The 25,558-nt window shown below is 41.8% G+C and overlaps 1 protein-coding gene across 1 annotated transcript in view; it reads left to right on the top strand.

Moving 5' to 3' along the window:
* The window catches only part of LOC311048352 (aminopeptidase N-like), a 41,537-nt gene that overhangs the window by 8,245 nt on the left and 7,734 nt on the right, over positions 1–25,558 (top strand). The window contains exons 3-13 of the mRNA XM_084061584.1: positions 11,436–12,363; positions 12,930–13,072; positions 17,924–18,063; positions 18,681–18,807; positions 19,227–19,381; positions 20,360–20,473; positions 21,256–21,399; positions 22,555–22,620; positions 23,341–23,406; positions 23,604–23,779; positions 24,058–24,134. Of these exons, the coding sequence (XP_083917710.1) occupies positions 11,744–12,363; positions 12,930–13,072; positions 17,924–18,063; positions 18,681–18,807; positions 19,227–19,381; positions 20,360–20,473; positions 21,256–21,399; positions 22,555–22,620; positions 23,341–23,406; positions 23,604–23,779; positions 24,058–24,134 (1,828 nt within the window). The 5' untranslated portion in view covers positions 11,436–11,743. The remainder of the gene's footprint in view (positions 1–11,435; positions 12,364–12,929; positions 13,073–17,923; positions 18,064–18,680; positions 18,808–19,226; positions 19,382–20,359; positions 20,474–21,255; positions 21,400–22,554; positions 22,621–23,340; positions 23,407–23,603; positions 23,780–24,057; positions 24,135–25,558) is intronic.

The raw sequence follows: 25,558 nt of genomic DNA, 5'->3' as shown, positions 1-25,558 counted from the left end.
GACCGATCCATGGCTGTGTGCTTTCTGTATAGTTGCCTGGGAAAGGGATGCGGTTTAGTCCGATTTATTTTGGTTACAGTAGGCCTACATCAGTTCATCCTGGACACACCAGGTGTTATTGCTTAGAAACAGGGGTCTTCAACGTTTTTCCAGGCCAAGGACCCCCTAGCTGAGAGTGAGCGATGAAGCTGGGACCCCCACTACATGTTGTATAAGATGGCTTGGAGATTAAACTTTTTCATAGATTGGACAACGCTGGACAGCGCTCCACATGTCCTAGACTCTTCTCCCTCTTCCTCTCCTCTCCTGGGAGAGAAAGTCTGTCTGTCTGTCTGTCTGTCTGTCTCTCCCATCAATCTCTCTCATTACAGTAACTCAGTATTTTTGCTATCTTCCTGATTCCTTTACCTCTCTCCTACATCGTACCCCTTCATTTTCCCCCTTACTGTCCATCCCCTCCCCCTCAAATCTTTCACTCTCCTCCCACTCCTTTCTCTCCCTTTGCTCTCATACGTTTGCCGCCATCTTTTCCTCCTACCTGTTATCCTTTCTCTCTTCTATCTTTCTTTACTCTCCTCTCACCCCTCTCCCCTCCATATGTGTTAACGCATGTCAACCAGTAAAGTAGAAATACCTCCACAATAGTATTGATTTTGACTGCAAATTTTGATTCAGTTTTAGTCTCTGGAATAAAATTCCATTTAGTTTTGGGCATGTTTTAGTCATCTGAAATGTTTTAGTGTTAGTCTAGTTTTAGTCGACTAAATACCATAAGATTATAGTCAACTAAATCTACAGTTGATTTAGTCGACTAAAATGTATTTTGGCGGTGCCTTGATGGCGTCGTAATGGTTGATTTTGCACTTGGTTGCATGCTGAAAATAGCCGATCTACAAGCTCACAACGCTTCGCAGCGCGACACGTTGTGAGCTTGTAGATCTGCTATTTTCAGAGCGCAACACATGAGAGCAACCAAACATAAAATGACTTGTCTTTTAGTTCTAATGCAGGGGTCGGCAACAGGCGGCCCACGGGCCGAAATTGGCCCCCCAGAAATAATATCTGGCCCGTGAGATAATTTTGAGAATAAAAAAAAAAAAAAAAAAAAAAAAAAAAATGTTTTTTTAGAAAAATATTTTTTGATTTTTTTTTGGGGGGGAGGGATTTTATTTTTATACAGTATCAGACCGATAGTCTCACATATAGGCCGCTATTATATCTATTATATCCAAATACAGAAAGATACAGTATGAATGATTTACTGAAAAGTGTTATAAAAAAAGTATTAAAAATTAATGTTAAAATAATTATAAATACTTATTTCATAGAACCTGAACCCACTTTTGAAATCATGCACTCATAAACACGATGCATTTTAAAGGATTTATAACATTTTATAGCTAGATTAGAGGAAAATGGAGAAAAAAAATCACCAGAAAAATCGCCTGTGCTGATATTTAAACCGGAAAAAATGTTGATTTATATTGGTCAAACAGAACCGAATTAGACCCAAATTAGACCCGAATTAGACCGAGTTAGACCCGAATTAGACCCGAAAAATTTTGCACGCGCGCTGCGGGGAGGCCCGGCCCGCGATGGAATGTCTGGGAGTGATATTGGCCCTAGGCTTATCTCAGTTGCCTACCCCTGTTCTAATGGATCTCTTCTCCCCTAGTCCCTGTCTAACATTTTAGTCTAGTTTTTATTCGTTTAAGAAATTGTCAATATATTTAGTCTTAGTTTTAGTCATCATAGCTTAGTTTATGTTTAGTTTTTATTTAGTTTTCGTCAGTGAAAAAAGTTAGTCGATGAACATTTTTCGGCATAGTTTTAGTCGACACTGAGCATGCTCAGTGTCTCCACAAGAGCATCGAAATCGCTAGTATAATCACTTTTATCAGTGGCATATGGATACTGGATCAGGAGCGGTGCGATGCGTTGGGGAGCGCGGAAGTCATTACTCCTGTTCTCTACTCCCAGTTTGACCGTTACTGCGTTCTTGGCTCCGCATGGTCCATTAATATGTCACTCTTATTCCTGGAACCGCTCCACATCCATCGGGCGTGGGATACTTTTCTCCCTGGAAAAGACAAAGAACTGACACTGTTTTCTGTGTGTTTTAAAGAGCATGGATCATGATTATTGTCTTTTTTATGGCGTGGCTCTGCAGCCATAGAAGAGTTTTATTTATTTATTATTATTTAATTATTATAACCAGGGTTTCTCAACTATTTTCTTGTCATGAACCCCCAAATTAATATGCATTCATCCCATAACCCCCATCTGAAAATGTTTTGTGCCATGGAGCCCCGTACCAGCTTGGTGTTAGTTTAAAAAATATTCCAAATATTCCACATTTCATTTCAAGATTTTTTGGAAAATAACCGATCTACAAGCTCACACCGCGTCACATTGCGACGAGGTGTGATGTATACAGTATGTTTAAAGTGCTCATGTGGCCTATATAGTCACTTCTTTTTGGCTTGTTTTCCTAGACCTGGTTGCTTATTTCTCTCGCAAAATCTGGCAACACTATACAGGCATAGCCACATCAAGTCTGAGGTCATGCCGTTCCCATGTGGATTCAGACATTCCACAATTCGTATTGTCTTATCTTTAGTGAACCATAAATGGTTCTGAATGACTTTATGATCTATATCAGCACTAGCAAACCGTTTTGCCAGATAGGAGGAAACACATTGAATTGATTTGAAGCCATTTGTGTCAACAATACACATGTTCTGCTTTTTGAAGATCAAGGTACTGTATAGGGCCGAGCCAAAGGGCAAAGAAAGGTCATCAGAATTCATGACACGGAGGGGCATACAGTACCAGTAGCTGACAGTGTTGCCAGATTCTGTGGGAGAAACAAGCAACCAGGTCTAGGAAAACCAGCCCAAAAGAAGCGACTATGGGCCACAATGTGCACTTTAACATATACATCAGCTATTTGAAAATAGCAGATCTACAAGCTCACAACGCGATGCGACGCGTTGTGAGCTTGTAGATCGGCTATTTTCAAATAAAGTCTTGTGGGGAAATTATAATAAGCAGATCTGGCAACCCTGGTAGCTGACTGGATAATGCACAGACCCAATGTTCATTTATACACTAAAACTGCCTACAAATATGAATTGCTATAGAGTACCGAAGTCCTGACGTCACTCCCACTACCAGCAAATCTTAGATCAGGTCATATAAGAACTGTGTTACAAAAATAAACATACCGTCTGTGCTTGGAGAATTCGAATCAGAATCTTTGGATAAATTAGTACTTTTTCACTGTCGGTTAATGCTTCATATCCATATGAGTAAAATCGCTGGGCTGGTTTGTTCATTTCTGGAACATTGTTCTTATATGACACGATTCAAGATTCCCTCCTATGGCAATTCCTATACAAAGAACAACGCAGTGACCCAGGGCTATAGCGCCCTCTAGCGGCAGTGGTATCGGTTTTCGGTGCTATTGATATCTGCCTCTGCACTGTAATACTTTTGTCAGGACAGGAGAAGCTCCATTTCATTACTTCGGTTTGGCTTTGTAGGACAGACTGGCTGGCAGTGGTGGAAAAAGTACTCAAATGTTTTACTTAAGTAAAAGTACCAATACTGCAAAATAGAAATAATCTGTTACAAGTAAAAGTCTAGAATAAAAAAAATCCTTGAGTAAAAGTACAAAAGTATAGGCAATTTTGGCATCAAAATGGACTTAAAGTACCAAAAGTAAAAGTACCAAAAGGTTTGAAAATACTTTCAAACAGCCCATGTATAAAATAGGGCTAAAGTGGTTAATGTATGTTTCATAATATCATAATTTATATCTGAAAAGTAACTAGTAACTAAAGTTTTCAAATAATTGTAGTGGAGTAAATGTACAATATTTGCGTCTGAGATGTAGCGGAGTAGAAGTAAAAGTATAGACACTGGGAAATACTCCAGTAAAGTTCTCCCGTCAGTTGAGCCCACGTACTTACATTCAGCTCACAGATTAAGTAGAGTTATTATTACACCAACAACACAAGATTGATTTATTCCGCAGTGTAAACAGTTTATTGTCTGAGAATGGATGAACCCTGGGACGACTGTTCTTTTACAGCACATTCATGCCAATAATCACTGTCCATAAACATAGTTGTGCTTCATTAATCCTTTCAGATAAACAGTTCTTGATTGACAATGTGTGTGGTCAATACGCTAGCCAGCATTCAATCCGGGAAAGCAGCTGTATCATTTTTTTCAGCTATATATATGTAGAGCACATTGGTTCTCAAAGTGGGGTCCTGGGGGGGGGTTCCAGGGGGTCCCCTGGAGATAATATACAAGCTCATAGCTTGTCGCTTGTAGATCTGCTCTTTTTTTCTTAATTGTAAAAAAAAAAATCTAATCTTTGAGTATAAATTATATATATATTTTTTTGATGCGAACATTTTTAACTCAAATCTTTGCTTCTGGGGGTCCCTGGAACATGTTTTGAGATGGCGGGTCCGTGGCTAAAATGGTAACGCCAGGTTAGGTCCAATCTGGTGCATATGCTAATGTACCATGGGGCTATATCATGAGTTATTGCTTATAATGGACTCCTTATAGAATGTATTTTGTGAGTGAAGTGTCCCTTTAACGTGCACAGTGTTGTGCTGGTAATGGTTACAGAAGAGCTGTGATAGTGAAGTTCACAGATAGTGGTTCCTGTACGGTACGGATAGAAGGCCACAGGTTCATATTCCTCACGTTTATGACCCACACGTGTGAGTGATTACACACAAACCCCAAGGCTTTTCACACAGTGATCGTTGTCCTGTGTCAGAATGACGTCTTCCTAAGTCTGCCACACCAGTGGTTCTCAAACTTTTTCATGTCAAGGACCCCCAAAATGTATGTATGTACTGTATGTATTTGGCTGCAGACACGCATCTCAATGTATTTTGTGCCAGGAATCTCCAGAAGCAAAGATTTGAGTTTAAGATATATATTCAAAGATTTGTACACATTTTCACGATTAAAAAAAAAATAGCAGAGCTTGTACATGTGCTATTTTTGAATTGCCAAAGTATAAAAAAATTGTTAAACTTATGCAGATGCTATATTAACTATTTTTGCTGGGGACCCCCTGGAACGTCCCCAAGGACCCCTGGGAGTTCCCGGACCGCACTTTGAGAACAAATGTGCTACACTTCACACAAAATATTTGTCCGGAGAATCTAACAGTGACTTCAACCGTAGAATGGGCTTCAAACACAAGATTAAAACTAGAAAAAGTGCTCCTCGGAGCACAAGTCTCCGCCTGGTGAGGTAGGTTATTATGGCCTCCTGGTGGCGCTATAATAGGCCAATGTGAAAAGGGTGCCATTTATTCCTAGGCCGTGCACAGCAATCGGAGTTATCGGACACTGCATGCATGATTTGAGAAATTTTGTTCTAAAAATGTGTTTTGCTAAATTTGACCTGCTGGTGGCGCTATAACAGGCCAATGTTAAAAGGGTGGCATTTGTTCCTCAACGTAGTGCAAATGTGCATTCAAAGTTTCACCGCAATCGGACGCTGCGTTCATGATTTGCTGCATTTTGTTCAAAACGGGCCACTCCTGCAAACATTACATGTCAATGTTAGCCAATCAGGATGGAATATGAAAAATCAAACAGATCCGTCTTGATCACATGACTATAAAGATCATGTGTACCGATTTGCGTGAAATTTGGATTAAATCTGAAGGCTTAATATCAAAAAATGTGTTTTACATAAGTCTGCCTCCTGGTGGCGCTATAAAAGGCAAATGTGAAAAATGCAGGGCAAAGATTTTTCCTTGGCCTCTAGAGAGTGTGCATACAAAGTTTTACACTGATCGGTGCAGTTATAGGTAAAAACACGAATCGGCCTGTTACAGCGCCACCATGAGGCTGATTTGAACATTTTCAATTGGCATTTCTTCCTCGGCCTAATGGGAATGTGTGTGCATAATTTCACGGAAATTGCATGCTGTTTTCATGATTTGAGGCATTTTGTTCAAACCGGAGTACTCCTGCAAACTTTGAAAGACAATTTTTGCCAATCAGGATGGAATAGGAAAAATCTGAAATGAGGCGTTTCTTTTCGTGACTATAGAGATACTGTGTACCGATTTGGGGGATTTTGGGCCAAAATCTGTAGGAGTACTGTTCAAAAATGTGTTTTGCACAAATCGGCCTCCTGGTGGCGCTATAAAAGGCCCATGTGAAAAATTTGGAGCAGAGGTTTGGCTTTGGCATCCAGGGAGTGTGTGTGCACAGTTTCGCTGCGATCAAGCCAACAGTGCCAGAGATTAGCTGTCCACAAAATGACAGAATGACACACGGACGGACGGACGGACGGACGGACACACACACACACGGACGGACGGACAGGGGGTAAAACATACTCTCTCGCCATGCCTTTCGGCCTGGCGGAGACAAAAAGGATATACTGTATATATTAAAAGAACCAATATTAAGGAATTATTAGTCAGAGCCATAGTGGACAGACATTCCTGTGATCCTACAAGGATCATGAAAGTAAATAGTCATAGTACTTGAGACCTCTGTCTCTGGACCCACGTGTAGGTTTAGCAGACCCTGGGCAGTAATTCCACCCGAGCCTTCTCTCGTTCACGGCCTCCCTCTCAATGAAATAAAGATGCTCCCAGTAGGCTACTCTCCTTTCTTTTGAACGCAAAAACATTCTCTGCACAACAGGGAAGGTCACCTGGGCCCCCTTGGTGTAATCTTTTCTACCAGAAATATGTGACTTATTGCGGCCCCCCAAGAATAACATTCCCGCACAGAAGTTGATCTGGCTTTCTGCTGGCGCAGCACCGACACTCCTCTGTGTTGTATTGTCTTGCCTTCTTCACCTCTCTGTCCTGTCATGTCGATTTATAGCAGAAAGTCTGAGACAGCATTGTGTAGTTGTTGTTAGGGAAACAGCTTCTCTTGCCGTCATTGCCTTTCTTCGCCACAATTACATTCACATTACACACACAGTATTTGGCAATTAACTGTTTTGTAGAGTCACATCAAGCCTAGTACCTGGTAGCTTGTGCGTTTTGTTTCACCTCTGTTGAGGTTCCGAGCGTATCTATGTTACGCGGGTTCTATGTTCCCCGCTTACCTAACCCTAAGGTAAGCGGGGAACATAGAGCATAGGGATGACCCCGATATGAAAAGGTGACATATCTCCATGTGGGTTTAGGAGGTCCCAGAAGTCAATACACTCTAGCTGCTAGAATCTACTGTAGCAAGATACAGTAACAACACTGATAATAGGATCATAGGACACCAGAACGTTTTAATTTTTTTATTGATCATAGGACATTTGTGAGATCTAATGTTCACATGGAGAGACTGCGCCCGCTCACTTAGGTGTGTGTGGGTGGGCGAGCCGTGGAATTTGCTAATTTGCTCTTTAAGCACTCCTCACACTTGGCTCGAGTCCAAACTAACTGGACTCTGAGCTGGGTGTGACTGCACACCAGAGAGAGAGAGAGAGACTATATCTGATCTCTCTCGTGTGTATGGGATGACTGATTAATCCTGTGTGCATCGATTAGGTCGATTCACGACAACGTATTACAACATGTAAAAAATGACAGTCTTAATATATATTCAGCATGCCAATGGTTTAGTGTAAATGTGGAAAGGCTACCCGATGGCACAAGGCTCCAAAGAGTAGAAAATACCCAAGCAAGTAAATGTTTGGGTATTTTATTACCTCAAAATTCATCAGGCAGTGCATGGAGACAAATACAAAAAATAACATTGTCCAAAAATGAAGTTACAAAATAGGACATAAGGAATAACCACTTGAAAGCTACATTTAAGGGAAGCAACAAATCAGGAAGCTATTAACACGCTACGCCTTCCATGAAGGCCCTGGCAGCTCTCCCCCTGCTGTTGTCCCTTACTAGCCTCAAGCCAACTAAACTTCCTAACCCTCAGCATGCCTGTCTCTTAAACAGGTTGGACAAACCATATCATAATCAGTAAGTGGTAACCACTTAACTCAAACCTGGCTAACCAAGGCCCAAGAGTTATCTTACAAACATAATTATTATTAATGAAGTCAACTTTTTCCCCAGCGCCAACTCACAAAGTAAAAAATAAGATAAAGCATAATACAACCATATTAACAAACACCCCTCCTCCTCTACAGTGTTTGGCCCCTTCCAATCAACAGGATTGCCAGCACTGCAGAGGAGAGACAGGTGACCAACAAACGATTCAATTAGTGACAATGAACAAACATGTTAAAACCCTTTTCAGTCCTTGTGTGTTACTTAAACATGTTCATCCTACTATAATTCTACAAAGCTCTCTAGTGGTGGTGAGGTGGTGAGGCCAACATTTGTTCTGCCCGGTTCTCCTCAGTGGCTGGAGCAATTGATTTGCACACAGCCATTGACCATTACCATGTGCACGGAACAGCGAAGCCCGTTTTTCAAAATCTCCAAATCTCAGCTGTTTATTAGCGTTTTTGTGTGAAAGAAGGTCGCCATGGTTACGGCTGCCCAGCTGTGGGATGGCCCCGCGAGCTATGGGACGAACTGCCTCCCGGGTTGCCAGATCATGTGCGCATATCCCCCCACGTGTATGGACTAGTGTGTACAAATATGTGAAACATGCAACACAATTATTTGACTCAGCTGATGGTGTGTTTGCAAGGTCATTGATTGTGTGTATAGGGCAAGGCTGCCCTGTGACAGTAGACACTTATTCCATGTATCTATGTATTTATATCTACAGCTGTACAGCAGATGTCATAGAAGTAGTTTGAAACACCCCCAGGCTCCTACATAGATGGTACAGTATCTTCTTGATAGGATATGGCATATTCTAGGTAAGGGGATTTCAACAGGGGGTCCTCATAGATACTGCAGGGGGGCCGCCAAATCTTTGTGTGATAGGGACTTTATTTTTATTTTTTTATTTAACCACTTGAACCCTCGCAGATCTACATGCTCATATCGTGTCGCAGACACGTTGTGAGCTTGTAGATTGGATGTTTTCAGCGAGGAGGTTTGGTGTACTGGGAAAAAAGAGCAGACCCAGTACAGAGCCAGAGGTCAAGTTTACAAAGTATTGAGGGTTTAAGTCGTTACATGTCTGAAAACACACATTTAATATGAATCCAATATGTAGTGGGGGTCCCTGCTTCATCTGTCTCTCATCTAAGGGGTCCTTGGCCTGAACAACGTTGAAGACCCCTATAGGTAATTACCTGCAGCAGGGACCTAGGTTGCCAGGTAGGCCTACAGTAGTCTATAGCCTTATTCAGGTTGTACAGTAGGTGTTGGTTATTTGTTGGTTATAGCATGTACATCACGAATGGTGAAATACATTCCTCTTATCTCATGTCTTCTCATTGTGATAACTCCAGTCATTGTAAAGTGCTTATTTCCAAGCAGCTGATTCATTTTTATCAGTAGTACTTGATAGGGAAGTGTGACATTTAAAACAATAAATCTGTTGCCTCTCCGTCTTTGTTGGACAATGCTGTCTTGGTACAGGCTGCAGACTGACATTCTCATTACATGCACCGTGGATTACCAACTATAAAATTCATTGACGTAGCTTTATCGATTCCGCTTTAAAGTTTTATCACTGTAGATATGATTCACATCTTCCAGTATATCCTATCTACCTTTATACAGGCAGAGGGAAATTCACTTGATATAAAGTTAATAGATACTGATATCTCTAAGATACTTTTATAGACTGCGTTATAGAGTTTATTCCAGGTGACTCACTAGCATCATTGATCAACGCTCTTCTGTGAGCATGTGGGCTTCTATCAGCATTTCAAACAAACCTAAAAGTTGCACAAAGTGGACATTTTACTGATAGGGCTACTCTATCTCCTGTTTGCCAGCTTTGCTGACATACTGGCATCTATCTTAGTTAGTAGAATCATTAAATTGTGCAGTAGTTTCGTCCCTCTTCTCTGCTTGCCAAAGAGCTGTCACTGGCATCTTTAGGGCCCGAAGCGAGCAGCACCAACGTTGCAGAGCCGTATTGTAATGTAAGGAATTATTATTTGCAAAATTAATTGTATTTTTGTGGGGCTAAAGGCGCTTGAAAAGGTGTGAAACTTTTTCACACAAATCCGAAGTGGTGAAAACAAATATTGTATGCGTTTTCTTGACATGGGTGTGGAAAAATTACTTGATAGTGCCCCCTGAAAATGTCAAAAAGTAAGCTCCTCATTACGATTTCACTTGGATGTACCAAATTCAGTAGGCACATGTACTGCAAGTGGAAACCTCATTATATGTCCAAAACTGTTACTTTTTCACTTAAAACTATTCATGACAAACTCTCTGACCACCCGAAAGGGCTCAACAATGAATTATTACTGAATGGAATGCTATAATTGACATTCCAAAATAAAAAGTCCTTCCATTTTTTTCTCCTTGATCTTCTTGGCCTATTCTGTGCATGTTAGTACCAAATGAATTCATTGCTTTTAATTGTATTTTCCACTCTGACAAACATTGGGAGTAGGACAGATAGTGACGGTTGTCTCTATTTGTATTTGTATTGTATTGTTCACTTTCTTGTATTTATGTGGCATGATCCCCCCCCCCCCCCCTGCATTATTGTTATTTTGTATTTTCAATGATGCATTAGGACAGTGGTTCTCAAACCTTTAAATTTCAAGGACTCCCCTTAAATCTGACAATGTATTTGTACACTGTCAGAGTTACAGACTTGTAAGGGTCCATTTAGAACCCCCTCAAGGAACCCTGAGAGTCCCTGGACCCCACTTGGTCCATGGTGTATGTACCTGCCCTTTAAGGTCACGTGACCATTGTCAGCACAAGCTGTTTTCTATTTTGATTATCACATAGTGGTTTCTGATTGGATGTCTATATCTGCCTGAAATGTATTTAGTGATGTTGTCAGCCTAATTAAATCATGCCTGAGGAAAGTCTACACGACCAAAACGTTGTTGTTGCATCAATAAAACTTCTCTTGAACGTGCAAGTGGCAGTGTGTGTGCGGGTATATCTCTCCTAGATTAATCTCATACTGTTTGTCGCTTACGCACCTGCTCTGAAACTGTCTGGTGTGTGGAAGTCTTTTTCACTTAAAACAATTCAAAAATAGCACATCTACAAGCTCACAACGTGTCATGTGAGCTTGTAGATCAGCTCTTTTTGCTACTTTTGTGTGACAAATAAGTATGACGAAGTATGGCATTAATTTACGGGGGGGAAAAAATGGATATACAAGATTTCTGCCCGACAGCAATTATCCACCTCAGATGCACTTGTATCCACATGTGAGAGTAGTCATGCATTTTATTCTGTTCTGCTTAAGGTCTCATAGGAAACATGGAGGATTGTTGCTTTCTTTCCACTGAAGTAGATGAAAGGTTCCGGGTTTCTCCGGCTGACTGAAGTCTCCTCTCTTTCCATCTGTTCCCAGGTATCATGGGAAACGATGATCTGCCATGCAAGTTCAGCCATCATCAATACGCCTCCAGAAACTAATTTCTCCTTAGCTGAACCCGAGGATCAAATGCCACCAGTCCCTCCCCTCTAGGGTCTCCCACTCAGCGTTCTAGTCTGTCTAAAATAACAACAAAAAAACACAGAGGAGTAGACTTCTCACCCAGTATTAAAAAATAACTCACCAATTAACTGAGGAGAGGGAGAGAGAAAAGACCATCAGTATCTTGGCTGTCCTGCAGTCTCTTCTTCAGCTTTCGGGACTAACCTTCTCCTCTAGCCGCCATGGGGATGGGGTACTATGTCAGCAAAAGCATGGCAATGGCACTACTGCTGTTGGCGGCCATTGCCGTGGTCGTGATCATAGCGCTGTCGGCGGTCTACGACCGAGAGAGAGGCAGGAACGCAGCGCTTGAAGCAGCGGTGGGGAGCAACAGTGTTACTACACCTTCAACCACATCCGCTGCCTTCACTACCACCCCCTCCGGCCCCAAGGAACCCTGGGATCTGTACCGACTTCCGATCGCCTTGTCTCCGGTCTCCTACAACGTGACCCTGTGGCCTCGCCTGGAGCCCGACCCCGAGGGCATGTACGTCTTCAGCGGCCACTCCACGGTGTTCTTCACCTGCCTGAGAGAGACCGACCTCATCCTCATCCACTCCAACAAGCTCAACCTCACGGACTTCCAGGGACTCCCGGCGAGGCTGACCGGCGTCAACGGAACCTCGGCGCCGATCATCCTGAGGTCCTGGCTGGTGGCGAAGACGGAGTACCTGGTGATCCAGCTGGACGGCGGGCTGCGGGCCGGGAGGTCGTACGTTCTCCACACGGAGTTCAGGGGAGAGTTGGCCGACGACCTGCATGGGTTCTACAGGAGTGAGTACATGGAGGACGGCGTTAAGAAGTAAGTACTGGGATGGTGACCAGAAACGGCTTGACATAATGACACAGTGACTGTGATCCATGATGTGACCCATGATCTTGTTGCATTTAGTTTAGTTCCATCTCCTTTTTTATTATTATGTTGTTGTTGTATTTTTGCTTTGTTTAGACCCTCCACAAAAACTTGATTATGCGATGGCATAATTTACCGCATAATCAGCAAAATGGCGCATAATTATGCAGGGGTAATTTGTTTTCAAAAAGGCAGCATCGCATAATATGCGCATCGCATCGCATAATATGCGCATCGCATCCCATAGAATCACATAATATGTGCATCGCATAGCATCGCATAACATGCGCATCACAATGCATAATAATTTGCGAAATATGCATATTTTGCAACTTTTCGCATATTTCGCAACTTTCCGCATCTTCACCTTCATGGAATGTCACTGCATATTTCATCGTATAATCAAGGATTTTAGCCCACGTTTTTCTGGAGGGGCATTTGTTGTGTTATTTGTTGACATATTTCGTTGTTATGGTTTGTTTTGTGTTCTGGAAAAAAAATGTTTTTTTCTTCAGAGTTGTCGCCACTTCTCAGATGCAGGCAACATATGCCAGGAAGGCCTTCCCCTGCTTTGATGAGCCGGCCATGAAAGCTGTGTTTAACGTGGTCCTCATTCACGACCGTGGTACTGTGGCTCTCTCCAACAGCATGGACTTAGGTTGGTTCCTCAGTGCCTTATAGGTTCACAGGTTCGGGATTTGTAGTGTTCCCCCCCATCCAGTTATTACACTGGCCCGGGGCTCAGTCCGAAGATAGAGAAAAGACGTAGGCAAGAGAAAGACATAGGACAAGACAAAGAAGACTAGACTAGGACGACAAGACCTCAGTCACACTGTCAGTCAGTCAAGTCCCCAAAGCTGGGGGCAGCTTTGATCCTCATAGGGAGTTTGTTCCACAACTTCGGTGCCAACACAACAAAGGCACGGTCGCCTGTTCGTACTGTGCTAGACCGTGGAGTCTTCCTGTACAGCTGACTGTCAAATCTGAGTGACCTGGTGCTGGGAGATTGGTCTATGAGTTCCGCAATATAAGGAGGTGTAAGACCGTTACGGGCTTTGAACACAAACAAGAGTCTTAAACGTCACCCTACTTTCTTTACTTTTCCCTCGATGGAAGGGGTGTTTTTCATTAGCCCAATTCCAATACCAGAATCTCTGCTCACTCCACACTCGGTCCTCCAGCTTAACCTGGAAATAGTTTTGTCCTAAATGGTCATTTGCTTTTGGAGGAGGCGAGGAGGCGAGATCGGAGAACGAGTGAGCTCTCCAAGCCGCTTAGAGCATCAAACAGCGAGTGTACATCGAGTGTAGGCTTCAGCCTGTTCTCATCATAGACATATAAAGGTAGACGCCTCCTCCGGCTCTGAGGCGTCTGTATCTCGTGCGCACACCAGCTTCCGCCCTCCCTCGGGAAGTTTCCGCGTGCGTCACAGAAGGGGACGTTCGGTAGGCCAATCAGAGGCCTACCGAACATCCCCTTCTGTGACACACGCAGAAACTTCCCGAGGGTCGGCGGAAGCAATACAAGGTATTGCGATACAGGTCGTTCCAATGAACTGCAGAGGCCAATGAGGTATATTCTATATCTATGGTTCTCATCCTCTCGCCGGAAGTGTTGACTGCCTATCTGTTCTGTTATTGGATGGACCGTCTCCTTGGGCTATGGGAGGGAAACCATGTCTGGGGAGATGGGGTCTAAAAAAAAGCAAAGCAGTTGCTGTGTCTGTCGCAGACTTCAAAGGGATGTTTTAGAGACGGCGAAACTTTGTTCTGCGTTCTCATATAGTAAAGAGTAAACAGAACGTGCAGAGACACTGAAGTACATGTATATATATCATTCAGAATAACAGTGATGTCAGTGATCGAAGCTACTGAAGCAACAAATTAAATAATGAGTTGATCTTTATTTATACAATCGTGCTGTTTGTTGTGCATTATGTGGGAGAATTCATGTCAAACACCTCATAAGAGAAATACAGCTGGCATCTAATACACAACATGACATGCAGGAGTTGCGAGTGAGTGAGTGAGCAGGAATTGGAATGTGGCTGTCAGTCCAGCCGGCTTGATTCCTCCGGACTCGCATCTAATCCTCTCCTCTAACTTCCTTCACAGCAGTGTTGTGTTCTAGTTTTTTTCGGAAGGTATACGCTACGATACGATGCGCGTGGTCGTGGGTATACGCTCTCGCGTTTTCAATGGATGAAACAGTTTTTGAAGGTATACGGTAGCGACGAAAAAAAATCTCAAGGTGTACGCCGTACACAGCATCTGACGGTAGAACACACCACTGCTTCACAGGTGTTACCAATGACACTAATGAAGGCTCTGTTCCATTTAGTGTAGCACAGTGGTTCTTTTTAATTTGAAGGACCCCCATAACTCTTACTCTTAGAACGTACAAGTGTGTGTGTGTGTGTGTGTGTGTGTGTGTGTGTGTGTGTGTGTGTGTGTGTGTGTGTGTGTGTGTGGTCGGAAATTCTTTATTAGGAATAACCCCTTGAGTCTGCACATACAAAATACACTGTGTGTGTGTGTGTGTGTGTGTGTGTGTGTGTGTGTGTGTGTGTGTGTGTGTGTGTGTGTGTGTGTGTGTGTGTGTGTGTGTGTGCTCATATTGGTCAAAAACACTAGATAAAAAGTAGCTCAAAAAGTGTGACATGAGAGAATGTACAACCAGGTGCAGTTAAATAGTTAATAGTTAAAAGACTTGCCCAAAACCTACAGTAGCATATGGCTGGACAGAGTGTGAAACACTGGAGAGCTTTTAATTTGAGAGGGAGACAAGAAGCCTTTTTTCAGGTTTTTTATGTTATCTCTGTAGAGCAAGACTGTCAAACATATTTTAGGTTGTGGTACTTTACGTATTGGTCAAAATGCGACTTTGTGCATGTCGGGTCACTTTTGTGTGTGCGTGCATGTTCCCAACAGTGAAGGCATGAAGGCTGTCATAGTATTCGTCCACAACATTAAAAAAACATGATGGGTAACATTCGTAGGCTACTTATTTCAGGTTTAGGACTTTAGCATGAATGTGTTCTGCAATATATTACATTTGTCATACTTTCTGAGGTGTGTACAGTTTCCACCATCAGCATCCTGTTATGTTAATATGTTATAATAATAATTAGATGCCTGATGTTTGTCATCAAGACATTTTGTACAAATTGGACAATTCCCAGTAGAAACCATGCCAGCTTAATACCTTCCCGAACACACATACATTTTAATTATAGCCTGCCAAAGAACAAATTCAGATGAGAAAATAAATACACTTTTAAGGTGATATCATAATATGCATGCTCAGTGATTAATGAATTAATTCATGAGGTTGAATGTGTGGGTGTAGGATGGTTGATGGCTGATATGAGCATTCACACCTGGCAAGAGTCAAACTAATTATAGACTCAAAGAAACTAGGTGCGACTGCACAGCTCACACACCTACTGCAGTACAAAATCAGCCATCTCCTCCACACAGTGACAGAGCAGGGGCCCAGTATGTCATGACTTGTCACGTTAATTAGTTAGGTCAGGTGTGACTGCTTAAATCAGCCCTCACCCACCCTACGTAAGATAGAAAACTTGTAATGACAGAGGATCTCTCTGTGTGTGTCATTAGCTCAAAGCACAATACGTGTGTAGTATTAGTGACACAAGAGGGCTGGTCTGTGACTCATAGCTCTAGTCTAATTAGTTTGACTGAGGCCAGGTGTCACTGCTTGAATCATCTCGCCCTGCAGTGAGCGTTGCTGCTGTTAATTAATGCTCCTGCTGCACGTCTAATGTAGTGGTAGTATGTGCCAGTGAGTCACTATATCCAACTTTGAAAGAAACCCAGGTAACTGTTTCATACCGTCATAGGCTATACCTAGATTTACTAGTAAGTGGTGGTGCGTAATTATAAGTAAAACAAAAAGAATGCTCAGGTTGGCAAAAGCCAAGTGAAGTTGTTACATAAAGTCACAACTTATGTCATCCAAGAATAGTCAAGATTTCAGCTCTTTGCTAATGGGGGGGGGGCGACCAAGTAGCACAACCACCGGTAACAGTTATTAGCCTAGAGGGCTTTGGGCCCTGTATTGTTAGGCCACCTGGCTGACCAATTGTGTAACTACTTCACATCACTCAATGACCAAGGAAACAACATTTAATAAGAAAAGGAATGCGCTGGACACCGGGTATGCGCCGTGACAGTCACGGGTGTTAAACTCACACCGGAAGTTCGGTGAAATAACAGTGGGGTCTATGAGACCCGGCTGGACAGCTTATGAACAAACACTATTTCTGAACGATTGTGACCTTTGTAATCGGTTCAGGTATATAGAAGACATATCACAGGTTGTTTTCTAATCACTTGCTTTTCGATTTTATTTAGGCATTTTATTGAGGCATCTAATCAGCAGCAGGTGTCGTTTCTGGCTCGGAGATATAGCAAGATTTGGTTGCCAGACAGCAAATGGTGGACAGTCTCGAGAAAATGACGTTGGCGACCTTTCCTTAAATGTAGTTTCCTTGTCAGTGACTCCGTCAGTCAGTCAAAGACATTTGTGTTAATAGACCATATTCACACGGCGGCCATATTGGAATTTAACATTGAAAGTGCCGCCACCCGGGGTGGCTACTTTCATTGACTTCATAGAAACATGGCCGCCGTGTGAATATGGTCTATAGAGCATAGCAGTGGTGGCCATTTTGTGGTTCCACCGATAGAAAGCCCATTATGTTTTCCCATAGAGATTTCCGAAAATATTTAAATGTGTTGTGGTATATAATACACATTTATGGACTTATAGAGCCAATTTGAACACACACACACAGAGATAAGTTTGGATACTGAGTGGTCTACAGCACATTCCAGAGAACACTAGATGTCCAGTTCAAAGGATGCTTCCCAGGCTGACCTCTAGCATCTTGGGGTGTTGTTCTTCTGCACAATGGACACACACACACACACACACACACACACACACACACACACACACACACACACACACACACACACACACACACACACACACACACACACACACACAGAGAAGAGATGTAGCACACACACCTAGCGACGTGCACATCCAGTGTATGCAAGTACATACACACACATGTGAAGTCTGCCTATAAATACTGTGAGGACAAAGAAACCGTCCCTTCTTGCCCCTTGCCTTCTTGCCCCTTGCCTTGCCCTTCTTCTTCTTGCTCTGTTCTGTTCCGGCCACACCATGTAGCAGCAAGGCTGACATGTGCTCTGGTGCTCTGTACTCTGTTTTGTCCAATAAATCGACTTGAGGAACATTACTGGTCTGGACCTTTCTACTTGTGTCACGTAATATACTACAGGGTATTTATTAAATATAGTATACAATATAATTAAATATTCAAATAGTTGCAGAAAATGAATATGAATCCAGCCTTCTCATGACCGTATCTCTCTCTCTCTCTCACTGATCCCACTTTTGTCTCTCTGTCTGTCTGTCTCTCTGTCTGTCTGTCTTTATGTCTCTATTGACGTAGACACTGTCGACAAGGTCATCGATGACGTTGCTGTCACCGTGACCACATTCAAACCCACAAAGAAAATGTCCACATACCTCCTGGCGTTCATTGTTTGTGACTTTAGTTACATTGGATCCGTGCGTGACAATGACGTGACGGTAAGATGTGAAGCCTTTTTATAGGGGTCATGTACATGTATGCATCTAAGTCATAGGACTTCAACAGGGAGTCCAGGACCCCTAGGTGGTCCTCAGAGTTACTACAGGGGGGTCTACGAATCCTTGTGTGATTGGAACTTTATTTTTTTTTACTATCCCTATTCGGGGAACATTAGCCGAAAATAGCAGATCGGCTATTTCTGGCAAAGAGATTTGGTTTAGAGGGGAAAAAGAGCAGACCAAGTACAGAGCCAACGGTCAAGTTTACTTAGCATTGACTATTGAGGCTTTGAGTGGTTAATGTCCACCACAGATGATAGTGCTGTCAAATAAGTCTATGAATCTATCTATGAAATCTATGACAGTTTAATCTGAAACATAATTTTCATGGGGGGGGGGGGGGATGTGTGCACATGATCTGGTACATGATCTGGCAACCCGGGAGGCAGTTCGTCCCATAGCTCGCGGGGCCATCCCACAGCTGGGCAGCCCCGTAACCATGCCGATGGTCTCACCACCCTACCTAGTATTACTACAGAGCATTGGCAAATTATAGAAGGATAGCCTAGCTTTGGTTCCATTATTGGCTGATAAAATGTCTAAATAATTTTTTACAGGTCAGGATCTGGGCTCGTAGGAAGGCTATTGACGAGGGACAGGGGAGCTATGCTCTCAATGTCACTGGACCCATTTTGAAATTCTATGAGAGTTACTACAATGTACCTTACCCACTCTCCAAATCAGGTAGGCTGTCACAATACCACATAATACATGTCTTATGGACACCTTTTAATTCCTTATAGTAGGCTACCATAGAGTTTGTTTTTAGCATGCAATACCTTGCTCTATTCAGTTCAATTCAACAGCTGTTACTGGCATGGCATTTAATGTGCTGCCAAAGCCAGTGAATATACATTAAGTATTATCAACTTCCAACTCCAACTTCTGGTTTATTGTAACAGGCCTGGCCAGGCCTGTATCAGACAATGTAAATAGTGACATCAGATTTCTTTAATAGAATCCTTTAATAATAGTTTTCAATATATTTATATTTCTGTTTTTCTTTTTTTTTATTGTGTTATTGAGGGAGCACAGACAGCGATCTACCAAGTCAAATTCCTTGTATGTAATTGAGTTGTAATGTTCTAATCTCTCTTCTCCAGATCAGATAGCTCTCCCAGACTTCAACGCTGGGGCGATGGAGAACTGGGGTCTGGTGACCTATAGAGAGACAGCCCTGCTGTACGACCCCATCAAGTCCTCCACTGGGAACAAAGAGAGAGTCATCACTGTGGTCGCACATGAACTCGCTCATATGGTACGCTTATTTTTATGGCTTCTTTTTGCTTGTTTAATTGTGTTTTATGGCAGATTCTCAGGTGCTGACATCATCATCTACCTTTTTACATTATATTTTGTCCACAGAATCTATCTAGTGTCTGTCGGGCTGCGTTTCGAGCTTGTGGATCTTCTACTTTTCATACTTTTGTGTGGCGCTGTAGTATGATCAAGAAGGGTGTTAATTTACGCAAAAATACAAAAAGTTAGAATATGGAGATAGGAGGTTTCTGCCCAACAGCAACAATATATTTTCCAACATATAAATTGTCAATAAATGCATATATTTGTTTTTCTCTATTGGAAAGTACTCATCATACCTGTACTATATAGTCTGTTCTGTCTCTGCTGGTTTCTGATGCAGTGATGCTGTAAATGTATGTAATCAATAGCTCTGAGCCATGAACTGTCATCGCTCCCCCAACACAGTGGTCCTTAAAGGGGGCGTTTTTTAAAAACAAATACCGCTCAAGTGGAGTTAGGAGGTTTTTTTTACCATTAATGTGGAGATTATTACTTTTTTGCACAAGACACTGTGCAGGATTTTTTTTTTTGCTTTTCTCAGGAAATTGCACAACAAAATAACTGAAATGAAACTTTGCCCATTGTCTGGGATTGTGCTAATTGGAAACAAAGCTTCTTTAACATTCCTTCAGGCTGCATGAGGGTCCGGGAACTACTGAATGACGCATTAAATAAATGCCAGATCTTGCTATTTTTTTGACAGTGGTTATACAACCCATAGAGATTACAGCTCCAAACCATCTTGACTGCTCTTAAAGGAGTAGTTCACCCAAATATATATATTTTTTTGTTGCATTCCTAAGCAATCATTTCTGTATACGCTACATTAAGTTTAATCTACTATCTATTGTGTCCTTCAGTGGTGTGGTTAGCACTTAGCAGTATGCAATATACAATTCATTTAGTTTACTCTACTGTCCATTGTGTTTTTCAGTGGTTCGGTAACCTGGTGACTTTGAGGTGGTGGAATGACCTGTGGCTGAACGAAGGCTTCGCCTCCTACGTAGAATACCTGGGAGCCGACCACGCTGAACCCACCTGGAACATCGTAAGTGTGCCAAACACCTCCTCCAGTACAGTGTTTCCCAAACAATGGGTCGGGATCCATTTGTGGGTGGCCCTTACTCCAGATGTGAGGGCCCGCGTAGCGGCCCAAAACCTCTAGTATGATAAAGTTCGCAATTTATAAGTGCGTGTACCAAACAGTCTATTAAAGTGCATATTATGGCATTTAGTAACCATTTGAAACCATTTGGGCAGTGGTGTAAAGTAACTAAATACATTTACTCAAGTACCGTACTTGAGTACAATTTTGAGGTATTTCTTACCTTGCTGGAGTATATATAATTTTCAGTACTTTCACTTCTACTCCACTACATCTCAGAGGTAAATATTGTTACTCCACTACAATTATTTGACAACTTTAGTTACTAATTATTATTACAAAACGTACATTAACCACTTCAGCCCATACATTTCGGCCATTTGAAAATAGCCGGTCTACTAGTAGATATGCCATTCTCAAAAGATTTTAATACATTTTATACATTTGAAAACTTGTGAAACGGGACATTCTACATAATGAGTACTTTCTACTTTTGGTACTTTAAGTACATTTTGATACCAATACTTTTGTACTTTTACTCAAGTAAATTTCGAATTCCAGACTTTCACTTGTAACAGAGTATTTCTACATTGCAGTATTGATACTTGTACTTTTTCCACCACTGCATTTGGGTAAAGCAGCAGCAGGGCAAAGGGAATGTATTTGATTTGACTAAAACAACTAAAACTAATGTTTGTATTTATCTGCATATATAATAATAACAGAAGGAGCAGATCATTCTGAATGACGTCCACAAGGTGTTTGCTGTGGACGCTCTGGCCTCGTCTCACCCACTGTCCCGTAAAGAGGAGGAGGTCAACACTCCAGAGCAGATCAGTGAGATGTTTAACACCATCTCCTATAGCAAGGTAATCCATTTATGAACCACTATGAGAAGCGTTCCCCTGATGAGCATTAAGGTCCTTAAAGTCCTTACACACCCAGAGCATTTTATTTAGGCAGTTGATGGGATTTACTACTGATGTATATCAAATCTCTGCTGGAATGGAATCCTGTAACATATAGGACACGCTCCAATGACTTAGCCTAATAAACCCTCCCTCCAGAAATCTCAATTGTATTTTATTTCAGGAGTGAGTTTGGCCTGCAGACCTATATGGGCAATTTGGCTGTGGGCTGGAGATGGGCGGGAGTAATGTAGCTTTGATGTCCAAGTGGCCCTTTGATGTCCAATTAAGCCACTTTAGGCTGCAGTGATTATCACCAGGAGTAATTGGTTTGTCTTTGATGTTTATGAGCAGCTTGTATGAAAGGTGTATTGATTAATGACACGTGAACCACTCTGGTTCCACCTGATTGGCCTACCCCCGCTGTCAATCACAAAACAATGAGCGAGGACGCTGATTGTCTCGGTTAGTTGGTAATTCCGCTAGAAACTCCCACAATGGGCAATCAGGCCAGACTCACTCCTGGAATCAAATGGAAATGAGATTTCCGGAGGGAGGGTTTACCAGGCTACCAATGACTGGCTCACCAAAAGGTCCCCAAAAGTGCCCCAACCACTTGGAATGACATACAGCTTAAATTAAAGATCTGTTCTCCCATAACATACTTTGATTGCAGGCCTACCCACAAATGTCTGGAACTGCTTTTAAACTTGTGTTTAAGATAGGGGAAGTTTCTGTTTTGTTTTGATTAATCATTGATGTGAATATTGATGTGAATATGAAATTGTACTGTGATATATCTCGACGACACTGCAAATGAGGGCAACCTCAATGTCTTTCGAGAATAAATAAAGGTTTGAATTAATTTGTGTGATTAATTCACCCGGCAGTATATATATAATTAAACTATTGTTTTTGTCATGAGTACATCCACACAGAATGAGAATATTTTTGTAGCGATAAAGCAATGCAATTGTTATTAACCATGAATGACGGCATCCACCTCTATGAAAAATCAACTATAGGCATCAACTATTATGCATAATTTGACGCAAAGAATTTGCTGACATATTTCCGTATGATGTATTTTTGTCTTGCTCCCGGTGTGTTTCCCAGGGTGCAGCGGTGCTGAGGATGTTGTCAGAGTTTCTCACAGAGCCTGTGTTTGCTAGAGGACTCAGTGTGAGTATAATACATCTTCTAAAAAGGAAAAAGAAGAAATAAATAGGAAAGTGCTTAGAAAACATCACTTATTACATTTTTTCCACCAGTCAGTGTTTAGATTTTACATCAACAATTATACCATTACATTTGATTAACCCATTTAGACCGGGAAAGAATCTGTGTCATCATTTCTTTGGGCTAAAAAATAGCAGATATACAAGCTGTGAGCTTGTAGATCTGCAATTTATTTTTGTTGAAAAATCGTGAAAATGTGTGCAAATCTTTTAATATATATATATATTTTTCTAAGCGAACATTTGTAAAATATTTTGTTCCAGGGACCCCCCAGAAGCAAATATTTGAGTTAAAAATGTTTGCTTTAAAAATATATATATATTGAAAGATTTGCACAAAATTTCACTTTTTTTCTAAAATAGCAGATTTACTGTACAAGCCTTAGCACGGCACTCGGTGCCGTGCTATGAGCTTGTATATCTGCTATTTTCTAATAGCCCAAAGAAATCTAAAAGGACAGAGATGCGTCCCTCGGATTGAAAGGATTAAATACCAGATGCTACTCTATTAGACATACTAGCCACTTTTATAGCTGCAATACTTTGATGGGACAATAGATCAATTTTGAAATAGCATTATGTACACATCCTTGGCTGCAGACTCTGTGTTGTTTTATGACAGTTCCAAATGGCTGATGAGTATTTTGTCACTTTGCCTCTGCAGTCCTACCTGAATCACTATGCCTTCAGTAACACAGTATATACAGACCTGTGGGATCACCTCCAAAAGGTAGGTCGCAATTCGGTCTCAAAAGCTGAATTTGAAGAAATGTAAAAAAATAAAATAAAAAAAATGTCTTCATAGATTTATGCTACAATTGATTTGATTTGTGTGTATGTACGCTTAAAAACGATTTACTGTATCGGTTTCTATACCTGCATATACGTGTAGTATTCATCTATCCAGCCATCACTTATTGTTCATAGGCAGTAGACGACACCCCAGGCATGCGTCTTCCTCAGACAGTCCAGGACATCATGAACCGCTGGACTCTGCAGATGGGTTTCCCAGTCGTGACCTTTGACACCCGGACAGGACACATCACACAGAGACACTTCCTGTTGGACCCAGACTCTCCAGTAGAGAGGCCCTCTGAGTTCAAGTAGAGAAAAACTGTTTCAATTATCATTATTATAGATTGATTTGTGGATTTGTGGGCGCGGTGAGAAATGTTCAACTCTGTTAAACAGATTCATATTTCGTCCTATAACTAGACTCACAAGTTGGTCTCTAAATCGGTTTTCAAAGCAGTATGGCATGTACAAATGTAATTATGTCTGCATCACAACTGAACTTGTTTTGTGTGTGTGTGTGTGTGTGTGTGTGTGTGTGTGTGTGTGTGTGTGTGTGTGTGTGTGTGTGTGTGTGTGTCACACACAGTTACACCTGGTTCGTTCCTATTAAATGGATGAAGAGAGGGGTGGAGCAAGAGCAACACTGGCTGCTTCAGGAAACGGGTACAATGAATTTTGAATCATTTTGGTAATCTTTTGGTAAAACCATTTCAGATGGGGGTCCGCAGCCCAATACATTGGGGTTCTTGACATGGAAAAAGTTTGAGAACCACTGCTCTATGCCATGGGTTCAAATCCAGCTCTGAAGTGTCATCTCATTCCCCTTCTCTCTTCACTCTCCGTCTGATCTCTATACTGTAGTCTCTAATGCATTGATCTCTATACAGTGGCGCCGGAGCCTGTTTAATTAAAGGACACTGTGTCCTCGCGACCACCGCGAGCGCGAGGCGAACCGAATTAACCGCATTATCCCCCCCCCCCCCAAAAATCAACAAACCCACCCGAAATAACCGCAAATTTAATGCCTAAACTGTAATACAGTATAGATTGACAGGCAACAAGTAGAGAGACATGGGGAGTGACACACAGCAAAGGGCCGTCGAGTTCGGGAATCGAACCCGCAAATTACCGTTAAGGTGCTTCATAGCCTATATGTGGTACGTGCCTTGACAACTAGGCCATCAGCGCCCCCAGACAGATTTGAACTTGTTGTTATTGTTTTATCGGGTGAGACAGGGGTGCATTTTAATGGCAGGTGCAGATGTAGTTCAGCTAAATCTAATAAGCTGTCTGAACATGAATCCAGATAGTAGACTTGTGTTAATGATAGGTGTACAGAAGGGCCTCCGTGACTAATGATAGCTCAAAGTAATTGGTATCTTCTACACAGCAACGGTTCCCAACCTGTGGGTCGGGATCCCCACGGGGGTCCTCAAATGATTTTTTTTGGGGGGTCCCCAGATGATTAGCTAATGTGTAACATTGTTTTCTCACTCAACAGTAAACAAACCATCAGACGGTGTATATTTAAGTGACAATTTAAGGACTTTTAAGAACTTTACCACCTCTAATATGAAAAAAAAACCCACTAATAATAAGACCATTGCTACGTCAAAAGTAACCAACAAACTATACTATAAAAAATGGTCAAACATTTGCCAAATTGTCAAATATTACTTAAAGTTAGGCTAAGTGATATTTTTTGCAAAATTTTGTTTTTAGTTAAAAAGGTTAAAGTACTATATTCTGATAGTAATCATTGCTACAGAGCGTTTGTTCGGTCACAGGGGTCTCTCCAGCTCTTTAGTAAACAGAATATAGTACATTTTCAGGTAGGTGACAGAATAAGCCAATCAGGAGAGAGCACTGAAAATGTATTTTCTGTTTAATAAAGAGATGGAGAGACATGGGAGACTCCTTTTACTGAACAAACACTCTATAGCAATGAGTACTATCACAATATAGAGCTATTTAACACTTATTTTAACCAAAGTAAATCACTTACCCCTATCTTTAAGAAAGACGAAAATTGTGAAAATAGCCGGACTACAAGCCGGACTTTTATCTGTGGAACCGAGTCAAACTAA

Source organism: Gymnoscopelus microlampas (genome assembly GCF_963454915.1).
Source record: "Gymnoscopelus microlampas genome assembly, chromosome: 1".
NCBI lineage: Eukaryota > Metazoa > Chordata > Actinopteri > Myctophiformes > Myctophidae > Gymnoscopelus > Gymnoscopelus microlampas.
Note: the sequence above shows the minus strand (reverse complement) of the source record. Positions and strands in the feature narration are given on the sequence as shown.